The sequence below is a fragment of the Populus alba genome, chromosome 10, assembly GCF_005239225.2.
Source record: "Populus alba chromosome 10, ASM523922v2, whole genome shotgun sequence".
Taxonomy (NCBI): Eukaryota; Viridiplantae; Streptophyta; class Magnoliopsida; order Malpighiales; family Salicaceae; genus Populus; species Populus alba.
In genome coordinates this window covers 11142658-11166770 of record NC_133293.1, presented here as the reverse complement: position 1 = coordinate 11166770, position 24113 = coordinate 11142658, and the positions used below count along the sequence as shown (strand labels likewise).

The 24113-nt window shown below is 34.6% G+C and overlaps 3 protein-coding genes across 9 annotated transcripts in view; all 3 read left to right on the top strand.

Annotated features, from left to right (window-relative positions):
* Positions 1-71: 71 nt before the first annotated feature.
* LOC118046553 (uncharacterized) lies at positions 72-4817 on the top strand. Of its 2 annotated transcripts, none has more exons than XR_004687191.2 (9): positions 72-369; positions 516-632; positions 1175-1257; positions 2239-2322; positions 2681-2756; positions 2861-2933; positions 3393-3528; positions 3615-3708; positions 4482-4817. XR_004687191.2 is itself a non-coding variant. In XM_035055505.2 (9 exons), exons 1-9 carry the CDS (start codon positions 261-263, stop codon positions 4543-4545), a joined length of 774 nt encoding a protein of 257 aa, XP_034911396.1. In that variant the 5' UTR covers positions 73-260; the 3' UTR covers positions 4546-4817. The 2 variants fall into 2 exon arrangements, 1 of the variants encoding a protein (XP_034911396.1); XM_035055505.2 differs by having other exon boundaries at positions 73-369; positions 3393-3466.
* Positions 4818-8591: 3774 nt separating this feature from the next.
* The window catches only part of LOC118046554 (probable serine/threonine-protein kinase PBL3), a 49217-nt gene continuing 33695 nt past the window's right edge, over positions 8592-24113 (top strand). The window contains exons 1-8 of one of the 5 annotated variants that reach the window (XM_073412108.1): positions 8592-8838; positions 9063-9182; positions 10095-10432; positions 10516-10651; positions 11715-11851; positions 11994-12117; positions 12342-12416; positions 12850-12988. In XM_073412108.1, the coding sequence (XP_073268209.1) occupies positions 9119-9182; positions 10095-10432; positions 10516-10651; positions 11715-11851; positions 11994-12117; positions 12342-12397 (855 nt within the window). In that variant the 5' untranslated portion in view covers positions 8592-8838; positions 9063-9118 and the 3' untranslated portion in view covers positions 12398-12416; positions 12850-12988. Of the gene's footprint in view, positions 8839-9062; positions 9183-10094; positions 10433-10515; positions 10652-11714; positions 11852-11993; positions 12118-12336; positions 12417-12849; positions 13576-24113 lie in introns of those variants that run through there. The other 4 variants (XM_073412107.1, XM_035055507.1, XM_035055506.2 and 1 more) reach the window with 4 other exon arrangements.
* On the top strand, positions 14977-22223 carry LOC118046555 (sucrose transport protein SUC3). Of its 2 annotated transcripts, none has more exons than XM_035055509.2 (14): positions 14977-15548; positions 15628-15693; positions 16086-16184; positions 16278-16342; positions 16424-16508; positions 16647-16680; positions 16853-16952; positions 17554-17629; positions 19874-20227; positions 20407-20550; positions 20890-21123; positions 21205-21268; positions 21372-21415; positions 21780-22223. In XM_035055509.2, exons 1-14 carry the CDS (start codon positions 15267-15269, stop codon positions 21942-21944), a joined length of 1812 nt encoding a protein of 603 aa, XP_034911400.1. In that variant the 5' UTR covers positions 14977-15266; the 3' UTR covers positions 21945-22223. The 2 variants fall into 2 exon arrangements, with proteins under 2 accessions (XP_034911400.1, XP_073268180.1); XM_073412079.1 differs by having other exon boundaries at positions 15407-15548; positions 16064-16184.

The window sequence follows — 24113 nt, the reverse complement described above, 5'->3', positions numbered from 1 at the left end:
AGAAGGAGATTTTGGTAATTATGCCTAAAATATTAGAATGTAAAGGAAGCTTAAAAGAGAGAGAGGGCATAAGCAAAGTCACTAGCAGTTAAAACCATACAATAGAAGATGATAGGAAATCATTTTGGAAAGAAAGGAAATTCATAAATAAAAAGGGACGGGAGAGTTTGGAAAATGCATTATATATGAATGAATGAATATCGAAAAGGCAAAGCCCGCTACTCCTTGTAGTTATCGTCCAAAATTAGCTGTGTGGCCAAATGGAAGCTTGCTTCGCGAAATGCTCTCATGGGAACGCATTGTTTAAAGCTCTGAAACCTCTCAAATTGAAGCTATCGAGCTCTTCTTCCATGCCCATCCACTCTGCTGGTCTGATCACTCCTCCTTTCTACTAGTGTTTTATTTATTTATTACAACACGCGCGCGCGCGCACACACACACACACAGATATATATATGGGTACACTATTTCAATAACCCGATCAGATTCATTCACTTTGTTTCTTCACATTGCAGGGGCGACAGAGTGTGTTAAAAAAGCATATGATGCGTTATTGTTGGATGCTGGTGGAACCCTTTTGCAATTGACACAGCCTGTTGAAGAAACTTACGCTTCCATTGGAAGAAAATATGGTTTTTTCCCTTTCTTTTTATGCTATTACTTCTATTATTTTACGCTGGGGATAATATGTTATTTCTGGATTAGAGTAAAGTGATTGGCAGCAGGGGATTTGGGTAGTGTTTATAATTGTGGTAGGCTTCATCAAAATAATATTTTTTATTTTTTAAAATATATTTTTAACATCACATTAAAATGATAAAAAAAAAAAAACACTAGAAAAATTAATTTTTTTAATTTTTTTTTTTTTTTTTTTTGAAAAGCGAGGCTTGGCCTTAAAGACAAATAGGCTTTTTAACACTCAATAGTTTGATATTTAAGTAGAGGATTTGAAATGGATTTACAGGGTTGGGAAATAGGAACACTTGGTATGAGTGAAATAAATGCTATACACGAGATCTTGATCTCTTCTTCAAGGATTGCTAGCTTCCCTGCTTTTGGCTGATTATGTATTATGTAATACTATCCTGTACTTGGTCATTAAAATTTGATCTCCACTCTTTTCTCTGCTCTCCTTGCAATTTATTTTCCAACCTGACTCTTATCATGGTTACAGGTCTAACTGCGAGTTCTGCTGATATAAAGCAAGGATTTAAAAGAGCTTTCGCTGCTCCATGGCCTGAAAAACTCCGTTACCAGGTCATTTTTCTTTTCTGTAATGGGTGTGTCGTTCATTGCTTCTCTATTCTTAATGATAGAAAACTTGCATTGATTTGCTTTAGTTCACTGGGAGCATTGTTTCTCTCTTCTTGATGTTTTTGCCTGGTGTTTTACATATGTTCCTTTCGAGCCATACCATATAGCAGCTCCGGCTCTTTTTTTGTGCTATCATTTAGTTAGCAAGTCCCGTGTCTTAATTTAGTTCCTGAATAAGTTGTTTGTGACTGCTTTATGTGCTATCATTTAGTTGTTTCTCTCTGCTTTATGTTTTCTGAACAAATAAATGCTACATATATTATATTGAATATGAACCGCAAAAAGATACAGTAATCTAGATACATGCTGAGAATTATCAGTGCTATCCACACCTTATGTTTCCTTCATGCACAATCATTCTTTTTTATCTGCTTCGGTAGTTCTGCTGGACTGTTTTACTCATTAAAGCGAGATGTAGATGAAGGCAGATTCTGCTGCATTTTTATGTGGCATGCATTGGTTTCATAAACACTCCAATGCTGGCATGTTATTGAAGTTTTTTAAAAAGTAAAAATAGCTGTCCAAAGGGCTCCCTAACTTCTGATTTTGTTGGCAACTAAAATTTTCGAATAAATATACCTTTCCAATCTTTTCATATTCAGTGGTAAATATAGAATATTCTAACTTAAAACTGGTGAAACATGTTCCCACCATGGAGGTCCGGTGTGAAGTGAAAAGCATGCATTTGCATTTTACTATCTGAAACCTACAATTTATTGCTATGACTGTTATCATTTCTTGATAAGTTTTTTTTTTTTTCATTTTGATAGACCACATCACATTTCTTTAACACATTGATTAGATATCCTGCACTCCCTTTTCTTTGTTCTGTTACTTGTCTTAAAAGTAGTTTCAATTTATTTGATACATTGGAAGCTTTGATTGAAGCCCATTATAACATCTTCTCTGCTTGTGTGTTGACAGGGGGATGGGCGGCCATTTTGGAAACTTGTTGTTTCTGAAGCCACTGGTTCCACCAACAATGATTATTTTGAAGAAGTCTACAAGGTAACATTTTCATGACAGCAGCCTGAAGTTATCATAATGTTAAAACAGATTATAAGAAAGTGCACATGCGTGGTTCTTATCTTCCCATCACCCATGGGAATGCAAATAATTTTGGCTAAAGCATAGTGAACATCCTTGAACTTTTGGTCAACAAAAATTTTAGTGCTGGAACTTCAGTTTTCTTGATTTTAGTGCATTGAAAAACAACATGGTCTCCTCTATTAGGCATTAATAAAACCCGAAGCAAAAGTGTGCAAGTAATTGTTTTTAACAGAAAACAGTATAGGGGAGGTCATGATTTAATCTGGTCGATATTTTAGAGGCTTTCATCTGAACTTCCATTGGATTCTTTATTCAGTACTTTGCAAATGGTGAAGCCTGGTATCTTCCAGATGGAGCTTATGAAGCACTGTACCTTCTCAAAGATGCTGGAGGTTATATTAATTAACTGTTATCCTTTGTCTAGCACCACAAACAATGTTAACCACCAGATTTTGACAATGAACTGCCACTCCTAACTCAGTGAGTAATGTTGCAGTTAAGGTGGTCGTTGTGTCCAATTTCGACACCCGGTTAAGGAAGCTATTGAAGGACCTAAATGTTATTGAACTGTAAGCATTTGTTTTTCCTCTTTCTTTTTTCTGTATTCTTACAGTTGAGTAGCTCTCTTCATGAATGAGGTATTCAACAATGATGGCAGACTTGATACTCTTTACAAGGCCCAAAAGAATTCCATCTCAACCTGACCTACATTTGTAAATAGAACATTGATGGCACTCCCTGCCTTTTTCTAGAGTACTTTGTAATCTAAATTCTTTTATCCTTTCCCTTGTGCAGTCAATGTTGAGCCCTCTGTCCTTGAGGCTTTGGCACTTGCTGTGAATTAGTCTTGGAGGAAAAGAAACTTTTAGAAACTCATTTTGTTGTTGTTGCCAGTTGTGAGTGAATAATTGTGGTAGCATATAGGAAATGGCTGGAGTGTGATAACTGGAATGAGATGGCTGGGCTTATCAAGAATTGAACATCCTTATATTTAAAACATGTGCTGTCTTTTCTTTTCTTTTTCACAGGTTTGATTCTCTAATCATATCTTCTGAGGTTGGATATGAAAAACCAGATCCCAAGATATTCGAAGCTGCTTTAGGTATGTCATATAAGACCATTTGGTCTATTTGTGGTTGTGGGATGCGCCTTAAAATTTCTACGGTAGAGTCCTTAACCACTATTCTGCTCCTTACACAAGAAAACGATGGGAAATAATCATCATTTCTAAGTATTTGGCATTTTTGTAGTTGAAGCAAGTGTAGAGGCTGGCAAGGCAGTGCATGTTGGGGACGATCTAAAGGCAGATAAGCAGGGGGCCAATGCCATTGGGATTGCTTGCTGGTAAGTGCACTATATGGTCTTATTAGACATGGCAAATGGGCGGGTATGGGTAGGGTATGAACGGGTTGCGAAATATTCCACCCATTTATTCATTTTGACTAGGTTATTTTTCAAATGACTACCTATACCCTTTAACCCATTTTAATTTGTTCTCATTGGATAAGTAGTTCTTGCAATTTCCATTATAACCAATTAACCATGTATGACTGGGCTGACCAAACCTGACTGGTTTGACCAAGCTTAACTATATTTAATGAAGGTAAACCTTTTGAGATGCAGGGACCTAAATGTAAGAAAAAATAGTACAGGAACTAAATCTAGCAATTAAAAGTATGACGGCCAAATAAATCCCACTTGAGGCTATTTGTAAAACACATGAACCAAAATAAGCTTTTGACAAGGACTAAAATGAAAACAGTATAAAAGCTGTGTCTCTCCCATGCTTCTCTCCATCTGTAATTCAGGCTGTGATTTTAAGCTGGGTTGAGTGGGTGCCATACCATATCCGATAAAACTTTTATGAATGTGGGCGGGCTAGACCTTACCCATATATCCATTTATCTTTTAGTGCCTTAACGGATAAATATAGATGGGTAAATGGGTACATGGCATTATTGCCACCCCTATTGGTCTTGCATATGCATTTCATTCTTTCCCTAGCCCTGGTCGATTTGGGCCAATTTAAAAGAAAAATTACATTAATTATGGATACTTCAGAAGCATTTAAGATGTTTGGGTTTGGGTCATAATCCTTGCTTTATATGCGTAAGCAGGTTATGGGGAGCAGATGTGAAGACATTTTCAGATATCAAAAACCGCATCCTCATCCATGACTAATACTCCAAAGAATTAGGTATCGGTGCCTTTTTTTCTTTGTGGTGATTGGCGGGTGTTTAAATCTCTTGATCAGTTTTTGGGTTCTGCTATACAATTTAGGATTTATCATGGGATTGGTTAGAGCTGTGGATATCACCTCTCGTATGATTGATGAAATACCATGGTAATGTTGGTTTAATATCTTGATTCTTGTAACAAAACCTTGCCGAGACGAAATTCCTGTCACTCCCAATTATTTGATGTTTATTATTAGCATAAAATCTTATTGTTCAGCTGGCTGGATATGGTGGATGGAGTCGTGCTTTTCACTACTCCAATACTATTTTTTAGCTCGTCATAATGGAGCTTCTGTGGATATGATTGACAGAAAGATCAACAGAAGCAGTCAAATTACTTAATCATATTGTTAAATTAATCAAAATTATTGAATCTATTCAAATTAAGAGATGTATCCTAAATTTTTCTTGCTACTTCAAAAATATTGTATCGCCTGGTTATTTTTTCATTATTAAAAAAAAAAAAAAAAAAACCAAGGCGTTTTCATAGGAAGTTTCATTGGCAAATGAATCGTTTTTGCAATGTTTTTTAATTTGTAACATCTGCAGTTGCGTGAATTCCCAGCCTCGAATGCCCAACGCATTCCTATTCCATAAACTATAAAATGCTTCTTTTTCCTAGAAACATATAAATTGTTTAACCCTTCAAGTAAGCAGTCCCTTGTTCTTGCTAATAATAACAATAATAATTTATCAATACATGCAAAGCAAGATCTAATTAGTTTTAAGATTATAAGCCAACCAGGTATAGAAGGGTAGATGTCCCCAAGAACAATTTCCATCAGACGAGCTACAAGAGAGGTTCTAATTAGAGCACAAACTATATATATTAGCACATATATAGACTTGCTGCAAATGTAGTGGATATTATCTACTCTCAACAGAAGTGTCAATTTGAGCTCCAGCCTTGAGCCTGAAATGCGAGGATCGATGCTCTGAGCATGAATGAGGCCACGGTTGCCAAGGCAATCAAGGCCACCCTCTGAGGAGATTTGAGCTCCAGCCTTGAACCAATCTGCTAAACCAAATCTCCTTTGACACACTCCACAGTCTCTCCCATCAACCAAGTGCAAGCACATACACTTGGGTTTTCTTAGGGTTTTTAAAAAAACTTGAGCATTAAACAGTTTTTTATTTTTATGGTTCAGATTTAGATCAAAAGAAGAGAGATTAAGATTATAGGGAGAGAGAAACTGGTACAGGAGAGAGTAAGATATGTCATTTCTCATGCACGATTTTATTTTTTTATTCTTTTAAAGTTTGTATTTGATTTAGAATGTATGGTGTAATTTTTTAAGTTTTGTTTTAGTTGACGAGGCCGAGGAGCTAGAACATGGAAACGAGCCTGTTGCTTGATCCCCTGATTCATGGCTTAGATTGTTGTCAGGTTCCCGGCTTCGATGGGTGGCTAATTATGGCACCTTAATATTTAATTGGCCATCCCACCATCCTTTCCTTTATTCTGTAAACATTTTCCTCCTTGAACGGAATATTATCTTAGAAGATTTTATCAATCTTTCTTTTTGACTAATTCATGTATAATTAAGTCAATCTTCGCACAAAATAAAAGAAAAGAAAAGGAACTTTAACCGGTCTGACTTTGCAACTGCTTAAAGGGCTGCAGGTTGAGTCTTCGAGATAGCTCAAGGGACGACTCTGCAACTGCTTAATTAGGTTTACAGGGCAAGCTCTGAAGATCAAGCGATAATTTTATTTTATTTTATTTCTTATGAAGTTGGGCACAATCTCTATGAGAGGGATAAAAAAGCTTCTTATCTTTCTCGGAGCCAAAGGAGTAGGGAGCAGAGCGATGGAAGCTATATAAACAATTGTTTCATGCAAATAGACGTTATAATTTTTTATTTTTTGAAAGCTAATCATTTTTCTTGCAACATTACCTGGCCCAGTTTACGGATCATGATTGATAGCAAGAGGTGATTGGTATTGGTTGACGTGCTGAGGAAGAGAGTGATTGCGTTTGTAACTGCGTTTCGTCAAATTTCCGGTTTGTACTTTTTGGATCGTTTTGATGTGCTGATGTCAAAAATGATTTTTAACATTGGCTTTTCGGCACGAAAGCTATTTTTTCTTTCTTTCTTGTTTTTTTTTTTTTTTTTTTTTTTTTTTTATGTTGTGTTTATTTCACAAAAAATAATTTCTTAAAAATTACTTTTAAAATTTGTATGTGTTTTTTTGTCATTAAAAAGGTTGATCAATAAAAAATACTTTTTAATTAAAAAAAAAAATTTGGCTTGATTTTCAGAAAAATATTTTCCTTTTATTTTGGACAGAAAACACTTTTTTAGAAGTTGTGAAAAATTTAAAAATATCATATTATTTTCTAATTATATCAAATTTAGTCCTCAAACTTTTGATTACTATATATATATTTTTTTGAATATATTTTTTTCTTCAATTTCATCCCTTAAAATTTAATTTTTATATTAATTTTGGTCTCATTTTTATAATTATTATTTGCTTTTTTTTATTATTTTTTAATTGAAATTTTTTATTTATTAAATTTTTTACTTATTTTATTTGAAATAATTTATGAAATATTATTATTATTATTTTAATTTTTTATTTTAAATTTTTTTTTTTTTAGATTTGATCTCTATTATTTTGATTATTATTTATTTTATTTGAAATAATTTATGAAATTATATATTTTTTTAAAATTGTTATTTTCCTTCAACTTTTTAATTTGTAAGATTTGTTTCTCATTATTTTAATAAACTTGAAAAAAATAAAATATTAATAAGTTATTTTCCAGTTTATTTTTCATGACACAACTAAATACTGGAAAATATTTTTCAACTTATTTTTTATTATACTATCAAATATCAAAAAATAATTTTTTTTTCTAGAATTTACTTGTTAAAAAAAATTTATTTCACGCTGTTTTAATTTTTTAAAGCATGCATGCGGCAGTTTTCTTTCCACTTGTAACAGTGCCTCTTGAAGTCATCCACAAATCTCCTTGTTAAGGAATGGTCACTTCAAGATGTTGATGATTCGTTCCCGATCAACTGACGGTGGCTGAACCTGCGGAGCATCCCATGGCCGTCTCTGCAACTGTTCTTTTGAAAGTTTGAGAATCTTTCAAATACGTTGAAATCTGTCAGAAAATATTAGCGTTCAAGGGATGCTGACTTGTTCTACTCTCATCACTAACATGGGAGATCGAGCTCAATTGAATTTTTATTTCATTTCTATAATATTTTTTTATTAATTTTAAAAATAACTCAAATTAGCCTATTTTTTTTTTTTCTCTCTAATTTTTAAACTTAGTTATTTTAAGAAATATTTTTTAAATTATATTAAATTAATTAATTAAATATAAACATGAGATAATCATTTCATAATATTTTAAATGATAAAGTAAAAAAATATTATTGGGTAAACATTATTTTATTAAAACGAATAATTATTTTTTTAAATAAAAAAATTATAAAAATAAATAAAATTATTAAACATAACTGGATTTTATATTGAAATATCAAATATCTTCATTTATTATTTTTTTTTCTTATTTTTTTTCCTTTTAACGTTTTCTTCTTCCAATCTTATCATCTATTATTATTTTTTTTTTTTTTTAATATATCTAAAAAATTTAAACCATAAAGTCTTTAATAATCAATATATTATTATCTTAATAATTTTTATTTTTTAAAATATTTTATTTATTTAGAATTGATATTTATAATATATTCTAGTTTGATTTATCCGTAAATTAAGATAGAGATTTTAACAGATTAACTGAATTAATTTAATTTATATTTTATATTTTTTAAAAAATATCATTTTAATTATTTTTATTTAAAATTAAAACTATATTTTTATTAAATCTTGAATTATTTTAGATGTATGTGCTTGTTTTTTTTTTTTTTTTATCATCTAGGTTTTTTTTGTTATGGATCGAGCGTAATGAATAATTTTATTTTATTTTCAGAGAATTTGGAGAATACCGAATGATATCATGGATGTGAGGAGTATAATAAAAGCAAGGGGGTGTGCCTTGAAGTGAATTACAGAGAAAGGAAAGCGGAAGGAAGGTCATGGTGGCATACACGTCATTGGTGAACGGCTCACGTTTTTGTACAGCTCGTGCCCACAACACAACAAGCATTAGCAAGCGGGCACCAAGGGACGGACTCTTTCTTCTCTTTTCTTCTTCCTCCGCAGTCCTCAATAACAACACGTCGTCCCCTTTCCTTTTGTTTTAGAATTTTTTAAGGTAATTCCTTTCTTCTTTCTTATTATCTCTTTCAAGAACTAATTGAATTTCTTACATCTCCATCTGCCTTGAATCAATCAAGATATTATTATAGTAATATTCTTTTTTTAGTATTTTTACTTTACCAACTCAAAAATAAACCACTTACAAGTCTTCATCTTCATTTTATTATCATGTGATATGATATGGTGGTTACTTCTTTGTTTTTGTTACTAAAACACCAGGACAAGAAGAAGGCAAAGGGGAAATAACGGTTGCTTGCTTTGCTTTGATTTACCAGATGGGCAACTGCTTAGATTCTTCTTCTGCTAAAGTAGATTCCACCCAGAGCTCACATAATCCTGGTAACAACACCTTTGCATTTTGTTTTTCTAGCTTTACTGTCGTTGCATCTTCTAGCTTTCTTGGATTTGCCCTTTTTTTTTTCCAGCTCAGATTCATTCAGTTGTTACCCGCAACTGCTTTTGGCTTACCGTTTTTGAAGCAAAAAGAAAATAACCCTGTTAAGCTTTCTGTGTTATATATAACTTTTGTCTTATCAATTCTGTTGTGCTTGATTAGTATTCGAAGTGAACCCTAATGTTATTTGCTGTTTTTTCACTTTTGGGTTCTTCGTCTACTTTAGGATAATTCGATGCGGATGGTTCTCGTCATTTTAATGTGTGTGATCTTTCTTTTAAGAAGCAACTTTGTGTCCTATTCCTGTGATTTGGAACATTTGCATATGATTTTGGTTGGCTGACTAGAGTACAATCACCGTGAAGAACGGTGATAAATGAATTTAAGTGACTCTGTCCAACTTGATAACTGTGCGTGTTTACTTCGTGCCATTACAACAGCGAAGGTAGGATCCACGTAGAATGAGATAAGGCTTTGCACTTAAATTGTGCTAATTAGCATTCCCTTTTTTTCCTTCTTCTTCCTCGTAGTTATTTTGAAGCACATTGTAATTGCAAACAATTCACCTTCTGAACGATAGAGTCAAAAGGGATATGTGCTGTTAATATACGTGAAAGATTTTTTTTTGTTTTCGAGCTGTTTTGTACAGTTTAAATATTTATAATGTCATCGTTGGAAAGCATACTGTACTGTCCAAGGATTTCAATTAGAAGCTCAAAGCACTTAATTGTTTTATTAGCCTTGACAGCCTGTGTAGTTTTGATGGGTGCAATGCTGGAGATTGATAAACATATTGTATAGGTATATATATACCACACCAGTAAAATCTTGATTTGTTCATCTCTTGCTACTACCAGGAGCCTCAAGAATTTCCAGCCGAACCAGCCATTCTTCAGTTCCTTCTAGTCTGACAATCCCATCGTACAGTGGAAGGAGCAGTGAATGTCTTCCTACACCAAGGAGTGAAGGTGAAATATTGTCATCGCCAAATTTAAAAGCTTTCACATTCAATGAGCTAAAAAATGCTACCAGAAACTTCCGTCCCGACAGTCTTCTGGGTGAAGGTGGCTTTGGCTATGTTTTCAAAGGATGGATTGATGAACACACTCTTACTGCTGCAAGGCCTGGATCGGGAATGGTTGTTGCTGTCAAGAAGCTTAAACCTGAAGGTTTCCAAGGCCACAAGGAGTGGTTGGTAGGTTTTTTCTTTTATTAAATTTGGTAGTTTTTCAAATTGAAGTGTCGATTCCTTACATACTAATAGCTGGCTGGTATCAGACAGAAGTTAATTATCTCGGCCAACTTCATCATCCAAATCTGGTTAAATTGATTGGATACTGCTTGGAAGGCGAGAACCGGCTTCTGGTCTATGAGTTCATGCCTAAAGGGAGCTTAGAGAATCATCTGTTCAGAAGTAAGTAATCCAATGCAAATAATTAATTTGGGAAGCCTCGTGTGCTATAACTTGTCCACCTATATGCTTGTAATGCTTGTACTTGAAAACTTGACCCCTATGCTTTGTGGTTGCTGAGAAATAGAAATTAACAACCTTTCCCCCTCTTTTGTTTTAGTTCATGGAATAGAAATAAATGAATCTGTTTATCTTGTGCGGTGAATTAGTTTGTTTGCTTCCATGGGGAATAAAATGACAAAAATTTAGGACCACAATTTTTTGTTTCCTCTGTTAGATATACAGCCAGATATGAGGCTAGTTATGTCCTTTTTTCTCATATCTATCTCAGACTGACTCTTTTGGTTAATACCAGCCACATTGAATTGGAGACACTGTCTAGCAAATGAAATCAGGTTTCTCCATTCACGCTATAGTTCTTCAGTTGTCAATGAATCATAGGCTATACAATCAATAACTGTTAGGCATAAGTTACCAGCCACTCACCTTTACGGATATGTTTCCATGTTAGCAACAAGGATGAGTCAGGGACTGTGATTCGCCAAAGTTTCTTAGGACATTCCTCATTTGAATGGATATCATACACTCCCAATATTTCCCTGGGGATCAAGGACGAGTTGGCTGCCCATATGAATATCTGAGGTACGGGGATTTGAAACTTCTATGTGATATGGGTTCGCATAGTCTATATCTTTAAACAGGCGCAATCACTAAAACCTTGATTCAGACTTGGGTTTTTGCTATCGTGATTTTATGATAATAGGTGCCAAAGTGTCATGTGTAGTTTTTTTTGGAAGACTTCTTGAGCCACCTTAAGTGAAGAAAGTTGTTTCGTTTGCATTTTAATTTCACATCTATTCCTATTTCCCAAGATTTTGATGCAAGCTGTGATGCTCAGACAATTTCACAATTTTTTTTATATATCTCTTATGAGATTTTACCATGACTTTCCCTGTCCTATTGTCATAAACAAGCTAACAAGTAACAATATCTGGAAATTATGGAAGTCCTTGTGCGTGCAACTATGAAAACTTGGTAACCTTCAATTCTGTATATTGTTTTATAGGAGGACCGCAGCCACTTTCATGGGCGATAAGAATCAAAGTGGCCATAGGTGCTGCCAGAGGACTCTCTTTTCTTCATGATGCAAAATCACAAGTCATATACCGTGACTTCAAGGCATCTAATATTCTACTAGATGCGGTATGCTTAATAAGGGCATGAATTAGTATTTTTGTTTCTTTAGAAAAAAGAATATAATTTCTCCTTGTCACTAGCCTGTACCAGTAATGTCATCCCGTTGGATTTAATAAATTTCCATTGCTAACGATGCATTGGTTTGCAGGAATTTAATGCAAAACTTTCTGATTTTGGTTTGGCCAAGGCAGGCCCTACTGGTGATCGGACTCATGTGTCCACTCAAGTTATGGGTACTCATGGTTATGCAGCACCTGAATACGTTGCTACAGGTCTGTAAAATGCCTGTCCTAATTAAGGGCTATTGCTGTTTCCTTCCACTTTTGAAACCAGTAATGATTTATGTTAATCTCTTGCCATTGTGCTTCTGAACTAGGTTAGTATTTGTGATAAAACAGTAAGGCGTCTGATTGTTTTGCTATTATTTATGCTAGACCATTTTAGCCATTCTTATCTCTGATGACCATGCTGATGCTTCTCCCCCCTTCTAGGTCAGGCCTCTTCTGTAATGACCGGGTTTCTTTCTATTGTCCAATTGGGGGGAAAGCTTGATGGTTAGAGAAAATGATTGGTCAGTTGACATTAAGTAAAAATGCCATGTCACTATCCCCGGATAAGAAGCCTGGCTATTACCTGAAAAGATCCAAGCTTCAAAGGGACTAAGCTCTCTTTCTTTGTATATTTGCATGTTTGAGTGGGGTCAAATCTTTGAAACAGCAACTATATGCAAAAAATGATGAATGGCTCCCTTTGGTGGGACTATAACTGGTTTACAGGCATATCATTAGCATCGGTTATGAGAGCTCATTACAGTAAAGCACTGCTTCATTTAAACATAGTTGTTGAAAACGGCTGTATTTCATTATCTAACATGAGTGTATCTATGTTCAACATCTTTAGTGTTCACTTGGAACTGATCTTGTGCATGCATGTTTTTAAATATTTCTTGCTCAGGGAATTCCTATGTCATGTTTGTGTGTAACAAAGCTTCCATTTCTGGACAGGTCGGTTGACAGCCAAAAGTGATGTATACAGCTTCGGGGTTGTATTGCTGGAATTACTGTCTGGGCGACGTGCTGTTGATAAATCTAAGGTGGGTGTGGAGCAGAATCTGGTAGACTGGGTGAAACCGTATCTGGGTGACAAGAGGAAATTATTCCGAATTATGGACACCAAATTGGGGGGACAATATCCTCAGAAAGGAGCCTTCATGGCTGCTAACCTGGCTTTACAGTGCCTAAGCACTGAAGCTAAAGTCAGGCCTCGAATGTCAGAAGTATTAGCAACACTGGAGCAAATTGAATCCCCAAAAGGTGCAGCAAAAAACATCCAATTAGAGCATCAAGCAGCAGTTCAGAGTCCTGTCCGACGGTCCCCAATGAGACACCATCGTTCTCCTGTGATTCAAACGGCCGGTGCCTCCCCGCTGCCATCCCACCACCAATCTCCACGATTACGATAAGCAGATAGTTATTTGTAAATTCTTTTTTTATTTGCTCCTGTATTTTGTTCTTGTAAAATCCAATGTGGGTGTGTGCACTTTTGGATTAGAAACACAGATACTATCACTTTTTGTACCGAAAGAGGGTCGTAGAAGGTTTTACAGCTTGGCTTAAACCTGGCTGCATCTTGTTGTAGTAGCATAGATGTCCTATTCAACTGTAATTACTTAGTTATTGGTTATATGAGCTCTTTGATTGATGCAATCTGAGTTTTAAGTTTTGTTGTCATCATCAAACGTGTTGATCAGCAGAAGATAAAGAGTGGCGAATGTGCACCTGAGTTGAAATCGTTACGAGACTTGGAATTAGTGAAGCTCAAGCCAGTACAAGCATTCTTATAAGGGGAGTTGGTTAAAATATTTTTATTCTTTTTTATTTATTTGAATTCCTGTATTTTTTTTCTATCAAAGAGTTTATATTGCAAAATACAAATAAATCGAATAAATCTTCCCCTCTGCTGATCCCATTCACTATACCACCTTTTTATCCACTCATTTCTTTGTATTTAAATAAAATTCTCTTCTATTGCAAAATACAAATAAAATCCATACTTCTAAAGAGAATCCATGTATTTTGAAATTAATGGTTGAAGTTTAGACGAGGAGAAAAATCAATATAAATACTCAATTAGTCAAATTTTGGCAACTCGCGACTTTCACTTAAAAAACAATATAAACATCAATTCTATTATCATCAAGAAATGATTTTACTGTTTATCTCGTAAAATACAAAATACTACTGTACCTAGAATATTGCTTTAGTTTTTTATTTTTTTATTTTAATTTTATCTTTTAATATTAGATTTATTGAAAATAAAATTTTATAATTTATTCAATTTGTTTTCTATGGATTTATCCTAGTCTTGTGATCCGGATTATGGATTTAACGGGTTAACCTGAGATGATTGAGGTTATTTTTTTTTTATTTTATCATTTAATATTGAGTTAATTGAGAATTGAGTTTTATAACTTGTTTTAGTTTGCTTTTATAAGGTTGTCCTGGTTACATAACCCAAATTGTAAGCTTAACATATTAACTCGGATTGATTTCGAGTCGTTTTTTATATTTTTTTTACTGGATTTTTTTAAAATTTTATTATTAAATATTAGGTTAGTTCAGAATTGTATTTCATAATTTATTTCAATTTGTTTTTTATAGAGTTATTAACCTTTTATTATCCAAGTCGTGAATTTGCAGGTTAATTCGGGTTAATTCAATATATTGTTAATTTAATATTAAAAAAAATATTATTCTAATTTTTCTTGGAATCAAACTATTTATTTACATAATTTTTAGATTTGTTAAGTTAATCAATTAACATTTCAGCAATATTAAGAACTTAATTAAATATTTTTCTATTACAACTTGTTAGCAATGTTTAAATATATTTTTTATATTAAAAAAATCTGATCCGATAATGTACCATGTGCAAATCATCTAATAACTAGCTACCTGATATGTCTAATAAATAGGGCAAAGGTGCTCAGATAAAAATTTGCCGTTACAAACCTTCCAATGAAAAAAAATTAATTGATGCAAAATATCACACTTAACATAATTTTATGTTTAACGTCTTAAAAACAACTCGGGGAGAGAAGGGGAGAAAAAAAGAAAAAGGAAACAGGGTTACAACTTACAGCAGCTGACAAGGTCAAATTTAAAATCAGCGGGGAAACTGATGGAAAGTTTGCAGTGCACCATACTTCGATGCTACTCCATGTTTTATAACTCGACACTCGTCCTCCTCCTAATCCTGGCTACATAAACCCGGCGCTGGATCCTAATCGTTGGAAGTTAGACCGACACCCCGGAAATCCCTCTTCACCCGCCCAAATTTGATCCTCTCCCTCTCTAATAGCAGATCTAATAAATAATCCAAGTTATTCTAAAATTGAATGCGTAATTGTTGGTAGAAGAAGATGGAGTCGGCACCGATTCGGGTACCGTACCGGAAACTTAAGAAGGAGATAGAGGTAGAGATGGTGAGCATGGAAGTGGAGTCGTCTCCTTCTCCTTCTCCTCCTCCTCCTCCTCCTCCTCGAATCCAGTCTCCGCTTAATCCTAATTCTAATGGAGATTTCAGATCTCAAACCACCAAACATCAAATAAGCTTCACCACTCTTGTTCTCAGCTGTACGGTGGCCGCTGGCGTTCAATTCGGCTGGGCCTTGCAGCTCTCTCTCCTCACTCCCTATATTCAGGCAACTCCATCATCTCGTCTTGCAACTACTGCATTTCTCTATTTATACTAACTAGTACTTGGGGGGATTTTTGTTGCAGACACTTGGGATAGGACATGCTTTTTCATCCTTCATTTGGCTCTGCGGTCCTATTACAGGCCTCGTGGTAGGTCATGATGCCTTATCATCTTTTTGTTTGATTGAGATATCTGAATCAGCTGATCAAACCGGAATCTAGTTTAGTTTATTCATCTACTTCGCATCATGCATGAAAGGTGTTTGCATTTGGAATATGCCTTTGGATGAATTTGAGTTGGTCAGACGACGGAACTTCTTGGGGAGATTTTACTTACTCATTAATCAATCAATTAATTATTAGAGCTGACTTGATTCCAGTAGTTTTCATGGCATTTCAAGAGAAAAAATCATACTTATACTGTGTTCACTGATGATGTTATGTAGTTATAAATTATGCTCGCTACAAGTAGTTACTTGTTTCTTCAATTTCATGAACATTTAATTTAGGCTTGCATCAGTTATTGGGGTTTTGCCTCTCAGGTTCAACCTTGCGTTGGTATTTGGAGTGATAAATGCTCTTCAAAATTTGGAAGAAGACGCCCATTTATTCTTGCAGGAGCACTAATGATCTCTCTTGCTGTAAGTGCTATTGAATCTAATTTTTATCATAGTTTCTAATATTGCTAATTGCTACTATAACTTCATGATCAAAACTAAATCTTGTAAATCTAGGTGATAATAATCGGATTTTCAGCAGACATTGGATATTTGTTAGGGGATACAGAGGAGCATTGCAGGTTTCTGCTGCCTTCACTTTAGTTATATTTTATTTCATGAATATTGTTTTAAGACTTGTCTACTTATCTATGGAACTGAAGTAAATTCAAGGGCACTCGAATGAGGGCGGCTTTTGTCTTTGTTATTGGCTTCTGGATGCTGGATCTTGCTAACAATACAGTGCAGGTATGGCATACTGTCATGACTATTTTGAGCTTCCTTATCACTGCTGTATGGAAAGTATGTTGAGAAATTGTAATGATCAATCACCATGGCACCATCTGCACATCCTAGTAAAGAATGAGTTTCTTTTTGTTTTTTTAGGGACCAGCCCGTGCACTTCTGGCTGATTTATCAGGTGCCATTTTGTCTTTGTTTCTAATGAACTTTATTATTTTGTTCAACTCCTAATGGAACCTGCTACATTCCAACTTCTGTACATTTATTATTTAACAACAGATTCTTAGCGCTACGTGAACGAGGGTTGTTAATGCGAAACCTAACTAGATGAACTGTTTACTTTGTTTTAGGTCCTGATCAACACAATATATCAAATGCTGTATTTTGCTCATGGATGGCTGTTGGAAACATTTTAGGATTTTCAGCTGGTGCTAGTGGGAGTTGGAGCAGGTGAAAATTTTCGTGTTTACCTGTGGAAAGTTTTCCAATTTTCTAGAAAAAAATTATAGGAAATAGAAAACTATAGAAAACAGGTTTGTTAAATGAAAATGAAATCTGTTTTCTTGGGTACCCGTGTTTTCTATTTCTCCAGTTGTTTAGAAAACTAAAAAACATCAAAAAGTTGTTTTCTCAAACTATCATAAAATACTAGGGCTTTGTTTGGTTCACCTTCTTTTTTATGTTCATTTCTCTTATTATTTTTAATATAAGCCAAACAAAGCCCTTTGTTTTTTTGGAAAAATTGTGCTTAATAAACATCTTGATTTCCATGGAAAATCTTATTAGAATTATTGAGAAAACTAGAGATGGAAATTACAAAACTATTTTCTGAAAGTAAACATGACCTGTTATGCTAATGAATATACATGTGCTCTAAATTTCCTCCTATCCTATTTTTCATTATTATTGTAACTGACCTTTGATATTGTATGACCTGAATGCCGCCTTGTCTTATTCAACTCCTTCTCTATTAAATTTTATTCTATCATCACTAGCTTATACAGCTGGATATTAAGTTGATTGGTGTGTCTAATGCTTCTATTCTAAGCAGATGGTTTCCTTTCTTGATGAATAGAGCTTGTTGTGAAGCTTGCGGAAATCTTAAAGCAGCATTTCTCGTAGCAGTAGTGAGTTAATTTATCCTTGCATCTAGGTCAATACTCTGTCATGCTATTGTTTTGGTACATGTAAATTGCTTGCGATGTTACATCTGTATTGCCTATTCTTTTTATGCTTACACCTCATTATCTCCTACAACATTTTTTTTTTGTTGATTTGAAAGAATTGATTTAATATATGCTTGGTCCTCCAAACTTTTTCCTTTGCAAGTTCATGAGTCAAGTAAAATTTCTGAAATTATTCCAATATTGGACTTTAGCATAAAATATTTCTTAACCTGATCTCTTTAGAAAAACCATCCTTTTTGTCTCATGTTAGCGTAGATTTCCTCATGAAATCAAGCCAAGCATTTTTCTTCTAGATCCAATGTCTTCGTAGAAAGGAAAACGATACACATTTTTCTTCTTGGGAAGGAGTGGGTAAACTCTATTGTGTGCAGCTTTCTAGACCTTCAAGAAAGAAATGAGAAAGAAAAGGACTGCCAAAGCAATCTCAAGGTTCATGGCATAAATTTTATTAGGGTCAAATGTATGCACTTTGTTATTTGGACCATTTAAGTCACTTTGGCAATAGATGCCCAAATTTTAACATTTGTGTCATGGTTTGCATTAGCAAAAGCTTTAAGACTTTCAGTTGGCAATTTGGCAGGAAAATTATATATGAAATTTCATGGTTGCATCTCTCTCTCGCTCCCCTCCACACCATCACTAAACCAATGGAATAAATGATCCTAGGAACAAAGCACAATACCGTGGCTTCAAATTTTAAACCTTGTCACTGAAGTGAAAGTGGGATGCACTTTCCCGTCTATTATACTTTGGATTAGCTATATCAGTTCATATATCATATACACTACGCAAATTAAAATTAAAATATTGATAAAATACAAAGCAATATATAAATTGAAATCTAAATGGAATACAATAGTACAAATGCAATGGGAGACCCTTTGAGATATGACCACAGTTCAATGATTGTTTGATGCAGTGCTAGAAGGATTATTATCAATTTATTTGGAACTTCACTAGTTTAAGAATTTTACTTTCTTTAGGAAAATCTTCTTAGAATAGTTAGTGATAAGTAGGATTTTGTTATTATTAGTCTTAGTAGAGAGTTTTTATTTTTCTTTCCTACTTTGAATTTGAATCTTTAGGGTTATGGTGCCCTTGTATAAATGCACATATCTCATGTATAAGAGATGCTATTTTATGGCAATCAATGAGGATTTCTGTTTCAACTTTGAGATTTTTTCCTCTAATTTGTATTGAGGTGCATTCCTTGTGCAGGGTGGATTCCTCTTGTTTATCCTTTTCAATTTCCTTTTGTTCTACGTTACTCATAGATGACTAGCTCACATTTTGAAAACAATAGCACAAGGCACATAGAATCACATGTGAATCAGGACCATTTTGCAAGGCTAAATACTCCTAGGGGACTAGTTGCCTAAGAGTACCTCTAGGGAAGAGTATTTGTGACTAATGTTGTTTTACTGATCTATTTCTCCCCAATGATTTAATTCTTACAGAGCATGTCCTATATGAATCATTAAATCAATTGCAACAAGTCCTGTTTGAAGAGGTTTAAATATGGAATATAGGAATGCCTCAAAATAATATCAAGAGTGGGTGATTCAGAAGCACAATAAGCCAGTTAGAAATATCATGGAATCCCTCATTCCCAGGGGATGTTTCGACACCAAGGAACATGTGCTTGTGTATGTGCAATTCTTGGCTTGGGACAATAGAAATGAAACAAATTTCTCTTATCACTGATCAGTATCAATGACCAGGATGGAATGAACCTTTTGCACTTTTCTTGGAAACCTGTACCCTTGATGCAGTCAGTTTTGAACAAATTCAGTACTTAGTAGTATGATTTGTGTGAGCAGTGGATACTGGGTAGAGAGCTCTTACAGGAGTCCCACTCACCCCAAAGTGTTTTTGATAACAACAACACAAAAAGTCTATAAATCATAGATGATGGGGGATTTTCCATTCTATTGCTGGATACAAAATCACCAAGTTTGGTACAAGTTCTTCACATGCAGAAGATGTTGCAGACTGCAATTATATAGAAGGATGCCCAAGTTTAATTGATTTCTCAAAGATGCAAAGTCCTACTAGAATTATTTATTTATATTGTTTAAGCAAAGTTAGTCTCCATGCTGCTGGTCTCTTTACGATCTGGATACAAATTACGTACACAGCTACACTGACAGGAGATGAACATAAATTTGGATGAAATTTGTGCAGGTCTTCCTCCTGTTTTGTACTCTTGTGACTCTATATTTTGCGGATGAGGTTCCACTAAATGTTAATCAACCACGCCATTTATCAGATTCTGCTCCATTGTTGAATGATCCACAACAAAACGGCCATGAACTTTCAAAATCTGAGTTTCACACGCCTGGTATTGGCAATATGAGTGGGAACAGCACCGACCATGACTATGAACCGAGTATGAATTCAAACCATGCCAACTCTGTTGGGGGTCAAAATGAAAATTTCAGTGATGGCCCAGGAGCTGTGATGGTCAATTTATTAACCAGTTTAAGGCATCTACCTCCTGGAATGCATTCAGTGCTTCTTGTCATGGCTTTAACTTGGGTAAGCACTTCGCTAACCCTGTATTGTTATTTCCAGGACTTCATGTTCCCTTCTGATTTCCTTTAGTCCAAACTCTATCGAGAATACATGTATTCCCTGATCCTGTAATGGTTACTTAATGCACTCTTTCCTTAATTTATTTGTGCTTATTTTCATTGCAATTATGATTTTACATGCAGTTGTCATGGTTCCCCTTCTTTCTTTTTGATACGGATTGGATGGGAAGAGAAGTTTATCATGGAGATCCAAAGGGGACTTCTAATGAAGTGAAGTTGTATGATCAAGGAGTCAGAGAAGGTGCATTTGGTTTGCTGTTGAATTCTGTAAGAACTCAGAATTGAGCATTGATAGTTTCTATTTTGTTAAATACCATCACATGAACTGGGACTTGCAAAACTAACGCTTTGACTGAATGGACCTAAGAAATCACAGAAGTTAAGAGACAATCAGGGAAAAAGAAGGCAAAAAAAATTACAAAAGTCATGAGAGAGGAAAAAAAAAAAACCTTGAAGCCAATTGACATACGTGAACTGGATGTTAAGAGACTCATTCCAAATTACCTAAAGACACTTATCCCATAACTTCTAGCGTTGTGCTTTGCAATAATTGAAGTATCTTGATTATCTCAACAACTATTTTTCTCATGTTCTGTTATGGTACAGGTGGTTCTTGGCATTAGTTCGTTCTTGATTGAGCCAATGTGTCAGAAGTTGGGGTCAAGGCTTGTATGGGCAATGAGCAATTTTATTGTATTTGTCTGCATGGCAGGCACGGCTATTATTAGTTTGATATCAGTAGGTGAATATTCTGAAGGAATCCAGCATGTAATTGGAGGGAATGCGCCAATCAGGATAGCTTCCTTGATTGTATTTGCTCTTCTTGGATTTCCTCTTGCTGTATGTTCTTGTTCTAGTAGATTAACACTATTTTTTAATTTCTTCCCTCAAAAGCATGCAGTAATTGTTTGTTTGCTGCAGATTACCTATAGTGTTCCATTTTCTGTCACAGCAGAGCTGACTGCTGATACTGGTGGTGGGCAAGGTTTGTATAGATATGTACTTTATCTGGCAATTATTTTTAATTCTTAATATGGCTATTGTTTTACCAGATAATCCTGATTCTTTCTTTCTTTGCCACGTTTCAGGATTGGCTATAGGAGTTCTCAATCTTGCAATAGTTATTCCACAGGTAGATGAACACATTATGTATCTTTTTGTTTTACTGGTTTCAATGCCTTTGGGATGAAGCTATTTCTCTGATAATAATGAACCAACATCACCTTTTCTACTGGACTCAAGTATTTTTGTTGGCTTTTAGTATATGCTGTAACCATGTGTCAGTTTTGTCTTTCGGTGCGCTATTGATACTAAGCCGTGTTAGGTTATTGTACATTTGATTGATGAACTGTAACGTGCATACACTTTCCATGACACTAAAACATTCTTGCTTCTTCTCTGTTATTCAGAATCTTCTGTTATTCCACTTTCTGTCTCAGTTTTATTCTAGTTAATTCAGTCAAAGTTGATTTTCATGTGCATTGTTGATCTGTTAGATGATTGTATCCATTGGTGCCGGTCCATGGGATGCGCTATTTGGTGGAGGAAATATACCAGCGTTTGTTCTGGCTTCTGTGTGTGCTCTTGCAGCTGGTGTTTATGCAGCTCTCAAGCTGCCAAATCTTTCAAGCAGTTCCTTCAGTGGTTTTCATTTTGGCTAACCACCACACCATGCTCAACATGTTGACATCGAGCCAACATGTAATTGTGTAGGACAGGTGTATACTCGTGGTTGGTCTACAGTCAGAGGGATGGTTCTTCCAGGTTCCATTTTTTGTGTACTTGTAATTTTTTATATCAAAAGAAGCGCGCAGAACGCTTTCTAATTCATTAATTTTTTGCCCTGCATTATGGGCCTCTGTACTTAATGTAGAGTGTAAATCATTTCAAATGAAAAATTCATACGGCAATATACCTACAATTACTTGCTAATTTAGAAATCATGAGTTAACTGGCAGTTTACATTTCATGTCGTTAATAGCCGAAATTGTATGCTGATTTATTTAGGTCTTGTTTGGGACTTAATTTGTCCCGGAGTTTTAGTCAAATTTGATTTTTTTAAAAAAAAAATTATATATTTTTAATATTGTGATTTGTAATAAAAATATACTGTTTTGATATATTTTTAAATAATAAAATATTTTAAAAAAATAACTATTTTATTTACATGCCTTTAACAAAGTTGCGCCTGGGTAGTTTATCGCCGGGTCCACATTTCTTTTAGACGCGTGATGCCATTCGTATCATCTTTTGTTTAAACTTCAAGTTTCAGGCTATTTGTTGGGGATGTAGGTTAGGGAAGGCTAGTAGGTCGTTGGGCGTGGCGCACAACCTCGAATAGAGGCCTAGTTGAGTGTTGTGTAAAAAAGTTGTTTTTTTTGTAAGTAATTTTTATTTAAAAATATATATAAATAATATTTTTTATTTTTTTCAAAATTAAATCACAACGCCAAAACACGGAAGAAGCTTGAATCATCAGTGAAAATTCCAACTTAACTCGGTTGCCATGGCAACATCTTGTTTATCCTGTAGCGCTGGCTTGTTCCTCTTTTTTTAAAAGTCAGAACATTCTTAGCCGAGCTTCTGTATATAAAGACTAAGTTCCTTCTTTGTTGGGTCTTAGGCAAGTCATTAGCATCCTGATTGGTGTACATAAAGACTTGTTTCATCTTTCACGTCAGCTGTGGCGTCTTTCGAGAGATAGTAGGCTTGTAAATAAAATCCACGTGGACAAAATCTTGTTACTCCCTGTATTTTATCTGTGTGTCGTGTTTCCATTGGCTCAATGTACGGGCGAGGGAGTAGGCCGAGGTTGTGTCGGGTATGATTTTTCTGATTTATTATTTCTTAAACCTCTGACTTAAATATTTCTTTTATATAAAATTGCTTCAATCAAGATCTGAGAATTTAAACTTTCAACCCATGCAATATAACTTATATTAATAACTTGCATTAATAAAAAAAATGATAAAATTTATACAAAACATAAATAAAAGCTAACATCACAGTCGTTATTTCTAGAAGTTACATCTCGAAACGTTTCAGTGTTCTATCATCTTACAAGAAGGAGGAATATAATAATATAACGAGAGCATGAAATTCCGTTACAAAACAGATTGTATTCTAAAACCATGTGCTGGAGATACTGCTTGAATTAACCTGGTTTTATGAGTACGTGTCCTTTATCCGTTTTCTTTCTTCCTTGCAAGTTTCTATGTTGAAATCTAAGCTTAACATGTTCTAGCAAAAATAGAATGATATCTTGATGATTTTATTCTATTTACCATGTTAGTTAATCAGTTGTTGCTTGCTACCAGTCCCGGATGTCACGATGATGAACGTGGATGTGATTAATGGGCCACCTGTCTCTGAGAAAAAGTTAAGCACGGCCACGAGCGGAAATTAAATTAATTAAGCATAGATTAGCAGGTCTCTTTTTTTTTTTCCCAGCAAAATAAAAAATATAAAATAGCAGGTCTAGTTGTTGACAAATCAACATCGATGCAATATTTCCATGGCCCAAGGTTTGAAAATAAAAACACGATCATTTAGAGAGAAATACTTTGACGTCGAGCAAAGACCGTCCACGGGATCGGTTTCAGCCGTGAGAAGCGCGGGGGGCGCGTCGAGGAAGAAGAATGGGCAGCTTGTTTATATTTAGCAGTCACGTTAGATCAGTCTCCGAGAGACTGGGTGGGGTGCGTTTAGAATGTTATTATGGTTGTGATTTAAAGTATATTTTATTTTAAAATATATTAAAATAATATTTTTTTTATTTTTTTAAAGTTATTTTTATATCATTATATTAAAATAATTTAAAAATATAAAAA